At 35.9% G+C, this 16,989-nt stretch overlaps 1 protein-coding gene across 1 annotated transcript in view; it reads left to right on the plus strand.

Annotated features, from left to right (window-relative positions):
- ANKS1B (ankyrin repeat and sterile alpha motif domain containing 1B) overlaps positions 1-16,989 on the plus strand; it is a 450,276-nt gene that overhangs the window by 169,806 nt on the left and 263,481 nt on the right. Inside the window, 1 exon segment of the mRNA XM_009321298.1 lies at positions 9,229-9,385. Within this exon segment, the coding sequence (XP_009319573.1) occupies positions 9,229-9,385 (157 nt within the window).

The raw sequence follows: 16,989 nt of genomic DNA on the forward strand, positions 1-16,989 counted from the left end.
CCACCCCATATAGCAGCCTGGTCATGAATGGACAGACCAACCATAGGAGATATGTGCTCCAGAGCCTCTCTAGTTGACCTAAAAAGTGACAGTAATTTACATTCAAGGAAATTATATTTCATCCTTTTCGCAGTTAGGTGCAGAAATTACTTTGAACAAAACAAACAAACAAACAAAAAATAATCTTAGAGGCAGCTCTGGAAAATCACAGTTCCAGAAAATAAATTTTCAGAACTAATTGTTCCATAAACAAGATTTTGAAGTGGATTAGTGTCACTATTTCCCCATGGTGAAATAACCCTGGTTTCTCCCCTATGCCAACTCCCTACTGCAGCACCCTTAGTTCTTCCCAAATGAAGTGCATCCCTTGTCACACTTAGCTTGAGCTGGCACATGCCTGTCTCTGCAAGCTTAGGGAACACCAGTGAAATCCCCACTGCACCAGTGCACAAATGCATGACAACTCTCTGATACATCTATTGAACTTGTTTTGCAACACAAAAATATCTGCTTTGTTACATTTTATCATAAAAAGGAGGGTTGGAGAACACAGTTATGCAGTAAGTTCTCACTCATGTTCTGAATGAGATCACAGGACAGCTGGGGTGTAAGGACCTTCTTTCTCCTGTGAACTGCTTTCTGTGCTCAGCCCAAGTTACGACATGCTCAGCCAGGCAGGGAATAACCAGGAAAATCACCATGGAGAAATACTGTGCAGGCACACTATGCTTCCTGTTCATGTGCACACTTCTTTTTCTGGTATGTTTTGATGCTGGACTTCGTGCAACCATGTGCAGTGTCCATGCTTAGCACAAGAGGCAAATAAGACTTAAAAAGATTTTACTGAGAGTTATGATTTTGTGGGGTATCAAACCTGTTATCTCCAACATAAAAGCCACCCCTGTGTATATGATTTTACGAAGTTCTGAAAGGTGCTGAGCATTTGAAAGGTGTTGAGCATTCCCCAAAGCCACTAAAATAAAGATGTATTCTACAGTGCGCAGATGGGCAGATTTAGCCCTTATCATTAGTGTGCCTGGTCTGGAGATTTCTCCTGTGTTATGTAGTGTTTCCAAGGTTGCGTATATCCATTAGGGCTGCAAACACTTTAAGGTAGTTGACAGCAGTCAGTGACCTTGATTCTGTGTACGGAGATACATTTCAGAAAATTCTCTCTATATATTTAATTGTAAACCTTTAAAGTGTCTATGCAAATCTGCTGCACACAGTTTGATATCTTCTCATTCTAATGATGTTGAAATGAATAAACAAAGAAACAAACAGATAAATAAAGCTCCTAAATAGGCCTTAAAAGAAGGAAAATGAAGTAAAAGATTATTGTCAATGCCATTAACACGTGGTTAGCAATTCATTTATGCGTGACTGAAAATAGGACAGACATTATGAAATTCTGGTATTCTGAAATACTGAGTACAAGTTACAAAAAAAGTCTGTGGTTGGAATTGTCTCACAGGATGGGTTTTTTTCCCCCTGTATTACCGCAGAATTAGTGGATAGAAGATATGTAACAGCTCCAAAGGAGGATATTTTAAAAAAATTTCCTTAGAGCATAATGGATACTCTGTGACTACTTAATAACAGCATTAACGAAAATATTATTAGAGATGCATTGTAAAAGATCTCCTTTGACAAGTAACTATAAAACATAATTCTATTTAGATTATTTTAATTAGAGCTGAGATAATATGAAAACATAAACACATTTACCCAATACACAGTACTAATGAAAATAGCAAACAGTATGTGTGAGTGCGTTTAATTGCAGTTCAACAGGATACTAAAGCACAAGTATAAATTAAAGCAGAACACTCTTTATTGTCAGGAATGTTATGTTTTTAGAATATCACTTCTAAATGCATATGTTTTCTTCGTTGAAGTTGGTTGCTTACCTGGAGAGATTCTCTAGGTTGTGTTTCCTGATTCAATATAAACATAAATCATACAGAAGAATGGAACATTTTTCATATCTGAACTTGTAACAGGCCAAATTGGTGAAATACTAAGCATAAAGATGGTTCAGATACTGAAAGGTAGGTATGTACCTCTACACTAGTAAAATAAACTTCTGAGCTCTGGAAGGTTGTCATCTATACTACTGAACCATTAACACAGTCCTGGGTATAGTTTTGGTCCTGTACAACTCTCTCTCTCCCCAAAAATATCCACTGTCAGGCCTGACTGGGAATTTGAATGCACCAAGGGCCATTCCTGGTAGAAAATTCTGCTTTGAAGACCCTGCTCTGAAGGCTAATGAAGTTTCATAGCAGGAGTGTGAACCAATTTATGCCAATTGCCCTGCCCCAGTACGTATAATGCTTGGAAACAGTAACACACTCAGAATCTGGAAGATTAAAGCGTTGCCTATTGTGCTTTGATGGGTATCTCATCAGATTTATAGCATTTTTCTTTGTTTCTGTGTAGTACTGGGTGGTTTTGAGCACCTTAGGTATTGAGTAATCCTTTATCATCATCCGAAAATGCACCACGTTTTTACACGTGCATGCTATCCGTAGCATGCAACTTCAAAAACAGCCATCACCTTGACCCTTCAAAATTTTTAATGCACAAATGTAATGATATAAGCAATTTTCATAATCTGTAGGTCAAACTGGGATGTTGCTAACAGCTGGAAGCTGAGCTTTTTTTGAAGAAAATGGCCTTACATCCATTTTCCAACTGTTTCAGTGAAAATAACACTTTTTTTTTTAATCTTTGAAAGTTAGAAACTTTTTATAGCTGAGGAATAAGACTTCCTCTTATTGATCAAATTTATCTTTCGCAATTTGGAGCTCGTTTCAAGCAATGTTTTCCCAGGATAGGAATAATGGTGTGTCTTCCAAATCCGGTCATGTCTGTCAACGGGGGAAACCACAGTTTTTAGCGTTCAGGACAGATATACCTCACAACCCACAGCTGCAATATGGTTGCAATTAAGATGAAAGTAGAAGCCAAGGAAAATGGAAACTGGGAGAAGATCCCTTCTTTCCCTTATTTATTCCCAGTCTGATTTGTTATCTGATATAAGACCAGAGGTGGAAGATGAAAGGGGGCAGCAATGCCTTGACCTTTAGTTATGTACTCCAGTGGAGAACTCCTAAAGGAGGAGCTAGTATAACATGCACAGAGGAGAACATAAAGCACTATGGATATTTGGTACCTAGAGTCACATTGCATAACTTCCTAACCACAGGCTAGAGGAAAGAGCTATGTGTCTGTGCCATCCTTGAGTGTGTCACTAATGGTGAAGTGATCGAAGTATGCTGATGGGCCATGACATTACTGTAAAGACGTATGCACTTGCTGCTCACGCAGGATGCAAGAGGTGTCGTTCTCTAAATTAAAAGTCAGTCAAATGGAAATTTCTAGGACTTTGGCACTATGATGCCATTAAAAATGAATTTAGTTTTAAAGTGCGTTATGCTTTTAGTAATGAAAATGATTTACAGTTAAAAAACAGTGAAACCATTTATCTCTTTTCTTTTTCTTTTCTTCTTTTTTTCTGTTTTTCTTTTTTTCTTTTAAATTCCCGTGATATTGTAAGCTCCCTGTTGTGGCTGCTTGGGATATATTTGTTGCCAGCCACTGTGTAATTTCTGCTTTCTGCTCTTAAACTAAATTAAGATGTTGAGAATTAAAAACAAGAATGTCAAGATGGGTGCTGAAACTGCCTACTTTTTATGCTTAATTGTAGTCATAATTTAAGATAAGGTTCTATGAAATGAAAAAAGAGAAATTATATTACCTTATTAAAAAGACAATGTGACTTCAGCTTGTTTAACATGGTATTTTGAGGCTAGACAGAATAATTGATTCAGGAGTCTAGTAATAGTTCAGTGCAGTCTTTCACTTCTAGGTGACATAGAAGAATCAAACCCAGATCCACTGTAATCTCCAGGTTTTGCAATTTCAAGGCTACTTGATCACCTTAGTTCAGATCCTATAAATCAAATAACTCTTGGCAGCAGCATTGACTGATGAGAATGTATCAGGCCTGCTGATTTCTGCAAATAAAAACTGAGGTACTGGGGACAGGAGTAAGTGAAGCCGCCTGTCCTCTCACAGGTTGTATTTTACCAAGACAATGATGAATGTTTGGGGATTTTACGTAAGTGTACATGAGCAAAAGAGACCAAGATAGAAACAGAGATGGGATGTGGGGATGTTGAGGCAAAGGACAGAGACTAAGCAACCGTAAAAGTGATGTGAAAGTTGTATTTGAAAGGGAGGACAGAGGTTAAATTTGGATGCATTGAAGGACAATGAGAGGGATGTAGTGACTGGTAAAGTCAGTGGGAGATAGGACTGTTAGGGAGTTCGTTTGAGAGACCTTGATGACAAAACCACAGAGAAAGCAGAGAAGCAAGTTTTGGAAGACCAAGTAGGACTGGAATCAGCTAGGATACTGTGAGGGGTGTTTTAGAGTAAAGTAAGTAGTTTTGGAGGGAATATAACAATAGATAGGAGAAAAAGAAAGGGGTCAAAGGGAAAATGAGTGTGTAGAAAGAGAATGGGATCTTAAGAAAGAAGGAAGCTGGAGAAAGGAAAATTTCTGAAATAGGAGTGAGTTGATCAGAGAATGAGAAAAATTGAATCATCTGGGCAGGTACCAAAATGAGGGATTTGTGCAGCCACATGGCTACACTCATGCTGTGTTATGTATGTGCGATGAGCCTGGGGGAAGGGGCTACAGCCTCTTACTTTCTTTGGTAAGTCTGTATTTTATGTGCTAGCTAGAATTTCAGAATGTGGGTTCAGTTCTCTGTTCTATCATACATTTTCTGCATGGTATAACACAACCAAAACCAGTTTTTACATTACGTAGGGCAAGCTGGAATTTGGCAGGATTTGCTAAATGCAGAATTTCCTCAGGCTCATTGGTTCTCAGTGATTTAATGAGCCACACATCTGTCTCTTGGGAGAGCTCTATACCCTAGTTCAGCATCTGTAAAATGGGGCTAATAGCTCTGCCATAGTGCAGAGGAGTGTTGTGAGAATTAATTCTTTAAAGACTGTGATGGTGCTACATACAGAAATCCCAAAGATAAAAGAAGGCACAGTCACAAGCTTGTATTGCAGAGTACTTCAAGGCTGGAGAAATATTTTGATGTTAAATTGAGAACGGAATTTTGCCCTACTCCCTCTGCTAAATGTTGTGCGAAACACTTGAATGATCCCTTGCATGCTCATAGTGTTACATGTGAGTCACGGTAGCATTACAGAATTTGCATGCGACTTCCGTTCATGGGAACATTAAGTCCTTACTTGTCTTTTTAATAGAAGGGCAATTCAGTATCTGTATTTTGATGCCTTTCCTGGTTTGCAGTGTTCAAAGTGGTATCTTTCATTGATATATGTTCACTACTGACTTAACATGAAAATATTCTTCTTATTAGACCTGATTTGAAAGTTATTTAAATCTTGTTATTGCAATACCTTTAAAGATTTTTATTGATATATTTTTGCTTTTGCATTGATGATAAGGTTTCTTCATTAGCCTGATTTGGTATGCTGTTTTAGGATAGTCTAGGGTTTTCTAGGTCGGTATTATGACAATTGAAATAATAGTCATGAAGAAAAATTTTAAAGTAAACAAAATCAGTCATTAAAGAGATTTACACATAACAAGTAAATTAAATACATGAACGTAATGAATGAAGAAAATCGACTTAAGGACAAATCTGCATGTGGTTATGTAGCATACACACTGGGGTGAACTTAAGCCATAAGTATGCTACAGTTTCACAAGGGTTATCTAAGTATGTGCAGACCTTCTGAGTAGTGTGAGGCAGATGTAATGTAATGACTGACAAAGCTGGCTTTGGTACAAAGAATGAAGGAAGCATTATCTCTTTGGGACAGAGTTTTGTGTTTGTACAATCTTCATAGATATAAAAACTTGACCCCTGACTACATTTCCTGGATGTTATGATATTGCATATAGTAAATAGTCTTAGAATTATTCAGGACCTATCTTGAGAGATCTCAAGGAATAGCTTTGAAAGATGTAATCCAGGAAACCAGGATACAAGACTCCAGTAAGTGACTTGTTAATTGCTGGCTATACGTTCTGGCAGTAAGGCTGGAATTTGGATCCAGATTCTAACAAATGAAGTAAAGTATCCAGAGTGTCTACATGGGAGCTAGAAGTGGGATCTCCAGTGATGGTGGATACCTGTGTTAAGGCAAGTGAACCAAGGTGACTGGATGAGGTGAATTGTTCTCTGGACTCTGTTGATTGTATTGACTAGATCTCGGTTGACTGTAATGGGAGCTTAGATACCTAGTGTAGATGTAAATAGGTATGCTATAAATTTAGTTATCTAAATCTGGAACTGAATTTAATCCTAACTGTAGAAAAAAACCAATGTTTTCTACAATTTTTGCGCAAACTGTACTTTAGAGAGACACAGACAGAGGGATGCAGTAAACACAGACTGGTTTCCTGCATCTCTCTTAGCATATATTAATGAACAATTAGCATACTTTAATAACGTAACATTTTACAAGACCCAGAAGGCTGCGTGAAGTTCTGTACAGAACCCTTAGGTTGGAAAGACATATTAAACTGAGATATGTTTGTCTGAATTAATAATAATAATGTCAAAGCCCAAAATAATATAGGAGGTATTTTGTATCAACCAGGTCAGTAGATGGTTGCATGTTAGCACAAACAAACAGAAAACATGTTTCTAGCTTCCATAATCATCTTTGAAAATCACTCTAGACTTATTTTATATCATTAACCCATGTCTCCAGAGCAAATCATAGCTATTTATTGATGGACACTTTTTCAGAATCATTTGCAAACTAAACTGATCTTTAAAAATGCTTCAGAACAGTTTGAGGGTTTTTTGGTTTGTTTCCCCCCTCTCTCTGCCCCCCACCAAGACCTTGCAGGTATTTTTGTGAAACTTTTTAAAGATGTTACAGTAACTTGTAATACTACACTAAGGTGTAGTGAAACAGCTGATCATCCATAAGTTAGTAAAAGGCTGTATGATGCATCAGATACTGCTATTCTGACTCCAAGAAAGGGGCACACAGTTGAAGCAGTGGCTGGAGACCTGACTGGCCAAAGGCCAGAGCAGTTTTTGAAGCTGCTTAGGAAGACTGAGCTGGACCATCCCAGCTGCCTTTTTACGTAGGAACTGTCTCAGTTTTGGAATAATCAGAGATCCTGCACATCGTGTTACTTGAAGTGTCACCTTTTCAAGTCAGAAGCTGAATTCCTGCAAAACCACAAAGACAGCATTGCTTGGGAAAGGGCCAGGAACATGTTTCTAAATGACCAGAGATCTTTTTCAGTTTTAGAAATAATTAGGTCATTGATGAGTTTGTTGTCTAGCAAAAGTGTGTGGTTTAGGTTTAATTAGTACACATGAATATTTTTGGTCTGATCAGAGAGTTATTTTGGCTCAGGTCCCAAACAATGACTTTTAACCAGACTGTTTGATGTTGGAGTCTGTCCCTGTTCATTGAACTCTCCCATGAAATCACTAGCCCTAGGAGTCAGCCTTTCAAAGCAGAAGCTGTTTTTAATTATTAAAGAAAGTAAATCCCCTCAATAGACTGTAGATGAGTTCCAGATGAATGCCCAAATTTACCCTTTGCAATTTTTCTCAGTTTTAAGAGGACACAGTTAATTCACATGGTGCCAACTCAACTTTAACAAACAATCAACATTATGCAAGCCTAAGTCTATTTAAGTTTTTGTCTGACATTCTGATAGAAAGAGTGAATTTTTAGTGAAAACAGTCTAGTTCTGTATTTGTAACACAAACATTGCAGGGCTCATAACCTAAAAATGAAATAGACCACAAACAAAATTGAAAACTACTCCGCTGGGATAGATTGTACTTTAGCAGGTAGTTCTAAGTAAGGGATGGTGAATAGCTTCAAGGTCCAAGGAAGATCTTATTGCTCCCAGGGCAATAATTTGGTCTTGACACTAAAAAGTAGCAAATTCTTGACCTTTACAAATATTCTGACCTGTTAAACCTGACATGCTAAAACAAGAAGAGTTAAAGCACCCTTTACTCTCTTTTTCTATTTACTTTTCCCAGCTTTAGTTATCTAAGGCAGCAGTTCCTGAGATGTTTTTCACTGTCGTTAAATAAATATACAGACAGCTATACACCTGGATGCAGGGCCTCCTCTGTTTTGGAGATGTTTCAGGTCATTGGTCTTGAAGCAGCAAGGAGCATCGTGGGGATAGGATATTTTGGGTATGGAGCCAAATGAGTGCTGCAACAGACTACTTAGCGTGACATTGCAAACCATCAGTGGTCTGTGCCTTATAGTCCATGACATCAAGCGCTAAGGTTATGTCTATATTAATAAGTAGTGCAGTGCAATGGGAACAGATCTATGTAGTGAAAAAGTTGTTGCTGACCTGATGATCACACTATATAGATTTCATTGGTTTTAATTTGGGCTAGCTTTAGTGTGGTCCTATGGTCAAAAGACCATAAGGAGTTGGAGCACATTTTGTACAATCCTGTGATGTACCTTATAGTGTAGATCCACCCAAAAGGAATGAGTTTCTCATGCTCTGAAGCCGCTCTGCAATCCAAAGCACAGCCATTAAGTGGGGTCAATGAAGAGGTTCACTTCAAAAGTAAATATTTGATACAAACTAGTATCAAGTCTTTCACTATTCCATGAAAACTCACGAAGAAAGTTTGATTTTCATGTATGTTTTTTAAGCTGATACTTTTCCCCTAAGCTTTTAGACATTTCAGTCTTTGAATATGTAAGGCAGCCCTTCATAAATTGAATAAACAGCAGAGGGTTGCTTTCGAGTGATGAGTGCTGGGTATTATTTTGTAAATGTCATTATACAGGCATCAGCGGTCTAATTGTTTTGCAGAATGTACCCAGCAATGCAGCTGGTGAAGAGCTCCCTTTCTTATCAAAAGATGATTGCAATTATTATATGCAAGGCTGTAAAAACCTATTTTATTTTGAATTAAATTGATTAGAATGAAGACACGTATTTTTTCTAATAAAGATTAATCCAAATTTTGGAAGGAAATTATCCCTACACACCACATCTTGTCATATGAAATGATTTTTACTAGTATAACCTTTGAGCCCAATAAAAACAGTAAAAAGAGAGAAACCCTAGGTAAATTTATTAAATGTCAAGTAATGAAAACTATACAAAAAGTCTGTATTTTTCACTCCAAACTTCTATTTTTCTTGTAGCCCAAGCAGCGCACATCAATAGTATCTTCTCTGGAATTTCACCGAATGAATCACAGCCACAATTATTTTGAAGTCAACTCATCCGTTGGCTGTACAAGTTTTATTTCTACTCCTGCAATCAGTCCAGCTAATTATTCCTTTGGATCTCTGGAATACAGTGTTGAAGAGAGAGAACTTCCAGGTATAGAAAAAAAAGCTTACTTTGCCTGTCAACAAAGCTTTATAAAACTATAGGTCTGTGGGTTTAAGCTGGAATTGCTGTTGTCTTTGGTAGTGAAATACATTTATCATAAATATACAAAATTATTCTTAATTTTTTTTCTGCTGCTCAACAAAGGGTTCTCATATTTCATGACCAATATTATTAAAATATACTTTCTCCTGAATGTTTTATTTTGAATAAACCAAACTTTGTTTTACAGAAATGTCTCGTATTTAGATACTGTAGGTTTTGAAATTACGATGATTCAGGTACACATCTACTTTCATCATTGTGTGGTCAGCATACTCCAATATGAATTTTAAGTTGGAAAAATATAATTAGAAATCATTATGTAACCATCAGTAAAGATGAAGAAGGGAAGATTTCTAAGTATCCTGACATTGTTTCTGCAGTAGTAATGGGATTCATTAAAGCAAAACTTTAATATATTTGCTCTGATGATAAGAATTGAATAGAGTGATAGTGTGATTGTAGCTGTGAAGGTTTTATCTGTATTTAGAGGTTTACATAATGAAAAAGCTTTAAAAAGGATCAAAATATTTTCTTCTTCACAAATCAAAACTTCAGGAGCAAGAAAGTGTCAGTAAACCATGCATTTAGCTACTTCTGTCCCTTCAAATTTCATATGTGAGTTGCTTTATTTAGGCTGAACTTGTAGCAGAAAAGTATAGTGTTTGGGAAAGCTGATGTATTGAAACAAATGTCTTTGATAGCTAGTTTATGTGATCTGCAGATGGAGTTATTTCTTTTAAAGGGATACTGTATTTAAGATATAAATAGGAGTAGATTTTACTATAAAATAAAAAATAATACAAGTGTTGAAATTCAGTACAAACTTATCAATTGGCTTCTGTAGCATTGGTCTTCAAATGAGATGAATCCTCTACTTTTCTGGTTGGTGGGGTTTGAAAATTCTGAAAACTTGCTTTTAAATGATAAAAAAAATAAATTATTTCATAGTTAGATCAAAGGAAAATTATATTGTTAAACAACTGTCATGAAATAAGTTAAGAGTGAGAAATCATGTTATAATGAAGAAAGTTAAAATGATCAGAAATTATTCATATTGTTTTTCTTGGACTGGCTGTGTCATTATCTTTGAAACTAGAAGAATGTGCTTATATTCATGGATATAGCAAATCTTTTCAAGCCTAACTGGAAATGATTAATTTGAATGGTATCATTTATTCCTAGGTCTGGGGTCATTTGATTCTTTAGGTTTTGGGGTGGTTTTTCTTGTTGTTTTTTCTATTGTAAATTCTCTTCAGTGATCACGGTATTATTCTGGGTAGTTGAATGATACTAAACATGTTTTGGTGTTTAAAAGCAAAAATAAGAGAACAGAAAGAACATTCATTGGAGTTAGATAATAAACTTCTCCATATTTCTGCTGTTGCACAGTTCTGGTTAAGTTCTTCATAATAAACGGATTTGCTTTACTTTTCTCTTCTTTGGTTAAATTTACAATGGACTGCACTCAGTAACTTTTAATCACTGCATTTCATTTGGTCTGAAATTGGAACTATAGTCTCATGCTTATTAGAACTGTACATTTCTAATTTGTGGATGATTTGATTTATGGATTGAGTGGAAGCTGAATTTCCTCTTGTCTTTGCCTAGAAAGCTAAGAAAAAATAACAAAGGCAAAATGACTGGTTCTGAAGTTCAGGGCATCTTCTACAAGTTTTTCAAGAGTACGGTTTACCATAAGTAAATAATTAATTTACCATCAGTAAATGAAATAATTATAGTAAAAGTGCAATTCCCACCCCCTTCTCAGATGGTTTCTATCCTAGAATTATTTAAGTAATATATAGGAGCACAGATTAGACACAATCTTAGTCTGAATGAAAAAAAAAAAAAATTTATTTTGCTCATTAATGTCCTTTCGACTCCTTAATGATAGATGATGCACTGTAATTCTTCAAGAGACAAGGAGTAGTAATGTGTAAAGAGAATGGCAAAATCCAGAAAGAACAGATCAAAATTGTCTCTCTTGGAAAAGTCTCTGATGCTTGTCTCCTACCTAGATTGTTAAAAGCTGAACCTTGAATAATAATGATCAGCAAGGAGTAGCAGAAGCAGTGTTCTGCTACAGCTTTTTTTCTGCTTTAGCTAGCTGTTGTTTCACTGAAAGGTTCCTTGTTCCTTTTCCAGATCTACAGTGACAACAGTTACAACTCATCATATGTCTTGATTATAATCCTCTGAATTGCCAACTTGTTCTGAAAATTCATGGAAGATCTGCACCTTAAAAGAATGTGTAGTTCAATAATAATTGAGGATTTGTGTGCATTTGAGTGTTTCCTTCTATATTATATTCTTGGGCATTTATGTGTCTCATGTTTGTTTTTGAAAAGAGCAAAAATCAGCAAAAAGCAATGAATTATTTTATCATGCTTACTGAGGTCAAGAGTCTTCTGGCTGAACAGAAAGATAGAATATACAGAAGGAACCCATTTTCATAGTAACTGCAGCTAGTAGTTTTCTGTTGCCTTCTTTGAAACAATCAAAATGCTTTTTACAGGATTTCTAAATCAGGAACTGCCATCTAAATAAGGCATTAGTATTTCCCTACTCAATTTCAGTGCTTTTTATGTTTTCTTCAGGAAACTTGCAATGATTCATTATCATTCAGATGAGAGTGGGAGATTAATACAACAAAATAATTATTCTAATCCTAAAGTCTTCATCATTTTACCTCTACCTCAATAGTCTGCTACCAAAGAAGAATCAATCTCTTGTAACTTTTGGTGGATTAGAGAAAATTCCTTTTTATATTTGGGGATCGCAGTTTTACTCTTGGTGTTTGCTAATTCCCTACATCCCCTGATTTGAAACAGGGATCCCGATTTTCAAGAAGTGTATTTCTATCAAGTAGAAAACCACTGAACTCTACCACAACACTATATTATCCGACTGACAGCATATGACAACATTTTCTGATTAATTAGCTGGAGAACGGTCCACATATAATGGTAAGTATGTGCTTTAGCTTTGGGATCAGATGGCCTTATAGTGTAAACAAAACCGTGTATGTTGCCTGCATGGATGGCAGAAGATACCTTAATATCAGGTTGCCTGCAACTAAAATGTAAGGATAAAGATTCTGTTATTTGTTTTGAACTTTAACTGGTGGAAGAACCTGCAACAAGTTGATGGAAACTCTTCTCTCACTCCAGTGTACATAGGGCAGACTGTGAATGCAGCTTTGGTGTGGCCTATTTTCGCAGCTTTATTTGCAGCAACAACATTGATTTCATAGAAGCGTTCTTGAGTTCAGAGTGAATGATCATGCTTTTATAGCATTACATTTCACCTCAAATTGGAGGTCAGTGGATCCAAATAATGTCAGCTACTACTATTAAACTTTCTATACTAAAAGAGTCCACTCCATTGCACAAGGAAGTTATTACTGTATGTAACTCTGTCGTGGCAAGATGCTACTCATTTTCTTGATCATCTGAATACGTTTGGTAGATGTTTTGTATGATACCACGAATGAAAAATTAAAGACCTGATAATCAGGTGATGGTTTCGTTTGTGAGATGTTCCTCATATAACTTTGACCATGAACAAAGACCACTAGATGTGCAAGATCATTCACTCCAGGAGAGGGGAGTTTGGGCTTTCAGGGAGATGCCTCTCCAATATCATAGCTCTATGCCTTGTTATATACATCCATGAAGTTCTTTTGAAACTGTAAATCTTGAAGATTGAAGGCAGCAAAATTGTGGCCATCTTGGTAATGTCAGCTTGGCACAATGAACACTTGCATCTGAAATTGTCACTCTGGATTATTCTGCTTATCAGTCAGAATAATGGATCTTTCTCTAACCCATATTAACTTCAGTATATCTTCTTGTACTGAGTGTAATTGGGCTGTGAAATTAAAAAGACGGTTCTGCAGATATTTTTGTTCTGTTTCAGATCAGAAAATAGATCTGTACTCAGATGCATGTATGCAGCAAAAATGTCAGCAGTTGTTTGTAGGTAATCTCATGGCAATCTTTATTTTCAGTCCATGAAAATCTTTAAATTTTCAATAAATTCTGCATACCACTCATTGTAAAAGAGCATCCAGTTTTTCTCTCATCTTGTTGTGGTACCTAAAGGTATTTACTGCGTGTATCTCTTAGTTACAAAGTCTGTCCACTGTAGGACCTTAATGTAGCTCTCACTCTTTTTACGTGTCTTGTTTTCTGACTTTGAGTAACCTTATTTCATTCATCTGAGAAGGCTACATTGATCCTTAGAACAACCCAGAATGTACAATTCAAGAATTCAATCTTTAATATGTGGACTATAATTTTTTCTCTTCTACAATGAAAAAGTAATGTTTGAGTCACACCTTAGGTTTCTTCTAGAAGTGTCTTCAGATCTTTCTTTAAAGTAAATATCTGATCAAATTTTTTTGTCTCACAAGCCCAATTTTTCTGAAGCAAAAGCAGCCCTACACTTAAAGATAAGCTTGCAGTTTTATCTTTACCTTTTGAGAGAACCAAGATATTCAGGATATTACTGTGGTTGTTAGAAAGTATTAGAAACTTGGTTCAGAGGTCTGGTCTAAAATTTCTGGCTATGTTGCATTCCTAGATACAGTCAAAATTTATTCCGCTGCAGGAATGTTCCTTTATGTGACATTAGCAAAGCTGCTATTTGAAGTATGTCACATATTTGTCAGCATTACTTTCTTATTCAAATATCTCATTTATTAAGATCTGATACAAAAAGATCAAACTGTGATGTCTATGTAGACTCTTCAAGCCTTGTTTCTTCAATTATAAAAAGTTTTGGAATTACTGGAAGTGAAATACAAAATTAAAGGAATGCAAAGAAAAAAGAAAATACCTTTTAGTGCTAGAGGGTATTTTTAGGTGAGCTATATGTAAGTTCATGGTACACTGTCTTTGTTAACAATACCTTACTAATTACCAAAAAACCACATGGTTTTCCAGTGACAGAGAAAGGGGAAAATATTGGCATGTAATGAAATAAGCATAATCAACAAATGCTGGTAAATAAAGCATTCCTATCTCCTGTATATGGACACCTGCACCTCCAGTGACTGAACACCTGAAAAAAATGGTATTATGAGCCTGTACTGACCTATTGTTGATTGAGAATTCTTTTCCAGATGAAATGCCTGAGAAGGTCAAATTCAAGCCCTCTTTTCTCTGGTTTTTAATTTTCTTCATCATCTTCTTGATTACAATACAACAAAATCTGCTAGGGCATTCTTCAAACCAGGTTAATTTAAGCCTTTTCATCTGTGAAGATTATCTGTTTTTTCCCTTCAATTTATAGCCAAGTTCAACTGAGTTTAAGGAGTAAGATGTAGTAGAGTTATTCCAGGAACTGCTACTGGGGATCATACTCAGTACTGTCTCAAATGGTTTCTTTTTTGTTCTAATTAATTTGTCCAGCAGATGTAGCATGTTAAGGTCTCCTTATGTTGCCCTTCTTTTTGCTGCTTCTAATTCCAGCCTTTGCACAGTTATCCAAGGCAAAGATACAGTCTGTCCCACAGGAACAGGGAAATGTAGGGTTGATTAATATTATAAACTTCTATTTGTTAACTATTATTGTCTTTACACCTTCCAGTTTCAAAACAACATACTTCATGAAGCTCATTGTAATTATATCACACTGTTACAAATATGTCAACATGCAGTGTATAATGTCCAAAAATCTGATAGCAGAAAGATCAAGTGAGGCGATGCCTGGAAAGCTGTAGATGAAACTGACTCCTGTCGTTCCATTCAAAAACAAGATATCTTTTTGTGAGAAACTGTGTTTGTGAGAAACTGTACTAGTGCTTGCATGAAACGTTAGATACCCCTAAATCCCATGCCACCTGAACTTAAAAATAATCTTCTTGGAAATAGTTATATTTTTCCAACTTAAACTTCATGACAGTGTTACCTAGGTCTTCAGTAATGCCTATACAGTGTTATCTTTCAGTCTTTTCTCAGGCTTAAACGAATTATGTGGGCTAAACCCACTTAGTAACTGTTAGTGTGAACCTGCTCTCCAAACATACTGTCTCACATGTCACTAACTATGTAGACATTCTGATTGCTAAGTCAATAGTAAACTAATACGAAAATAAAACAGTTTGAAGCAGGCATATTGAAGGAATAAAACTGCAGATGGGTCTCTAAGCCCTGTTGTCAGATATAGCATTGGATGTATTAAAACAAGAAATGACATGAACAGCTAATGTCTTTTCAAATTAAATTCTGAACCATCTGACCACATGTGGATATGCATGCGTTGACCAATGTGCGTGCCTATCTTTTCTTCAGATGGCTATTCTTCAGGGGATTTGCTCTTTTCCCACACATTATTTCCTTATTATGAATAAAGCCAATTAGCAATTGTTGACAATACAGGGGAAAAAAATCCCATGTAATATGTAAAATACATTTACTAATTTTGAAAGCCTAAATTCTTAGGCCTCAATCTGGCAAGCAGTAAGGTAGGAAATAGAGCAGTGCTGTGATGATGCTGGAGATAAGAATTTCTTAGAGACTGTCCTAAAATTGGGGAAGATTTCCCTCAGGATCCTTAGGAACACTACGCATTACACTACAATCAACTTCAGGTATTAGCTATTTCTTTGACTTTTTTTGCCTTCAACGTAAACATAAAGTAATGTATGCATGTTTGTGTACATGTCTATTTGCGCTATTAAAATCTATTGCACTTCATTTAGTTGCACACGTCATCTTCTTTGTGAGATGACAGAACAGATATGTAACAGTGGTTCATCACATCATAAAATGTTTTCCTGAAGGAACATCAGATATTACAACAGTAAGCCTATAAAGAATTTTTAAAGAGTTTCCTTGGAGGAACAGGTTATGAATGCAATTGTTAAAAGCAATATAATTTACATTTTAAATTATCTATCTGATGTGCATTTTCCCAGTTACAATAATTATCCTGATATGCAAGGTCAAAAGAAAAAATATTTTCTGTAATGTTTCATTTACAATTCTTAGCCATTTCTAGAAGCACAGTTACTATAGGCAATACTCATATTTATCTGATTGTCATCTTAGTCAACTCTTTGCTTTGCTGTTTCATTTTTTTTTTTTTACTAAGCTGGAAGCAAAATAACTCCTTAACTTCTAGTGGGACCATGTGCAGAGACAGATCATTGTAGTCTTTAGGCTGTCAGCATGCCTTGTATTGTTCCCTTATCTTTCCTTTGGATATTTTGTAAATAAGATTGACCAAGCTCTCAAGGGATGCTCATGAAAACTTCTTCAGTCAGAAGAATTGCCTTTGCGAGATGAGGGCTATGAGAAAAGAGCACTAGGATGTTTCAGTCTTCAGTTCCTCACAGTATTGTTTGTGGTAGAGTTTTCTTTCACTCTGTGAATACATTTAAACTGATTGTAGCATTATTTAGAATATTCTATCTTACATTTCAATCTATTTTTCTTTTCTTGTTATCATGTCCTTTTATTCATATTTAATTGCTTTTCTGCTTCTTCTCCTTGCCGGAATGTTTGTATCTTTTAGAAAGC

This window comes from Pygoscelis adeliae, unplaced genomic scaffold (genome assembly GCF_000699105.1).
Source record: "Pygoscelis adeliae isolate BGI_AS28 unplaced genomic scaffold, ASM69910v1 Scaffold232, whole genome shotgun sequence".
Taxonomy (NCBI): Eukaryota; Metazoa; Chordata; class Aves; order Sphenisciformes; family Spheniscidae; genus Pygoscelis; species Pygoscelis adeliae.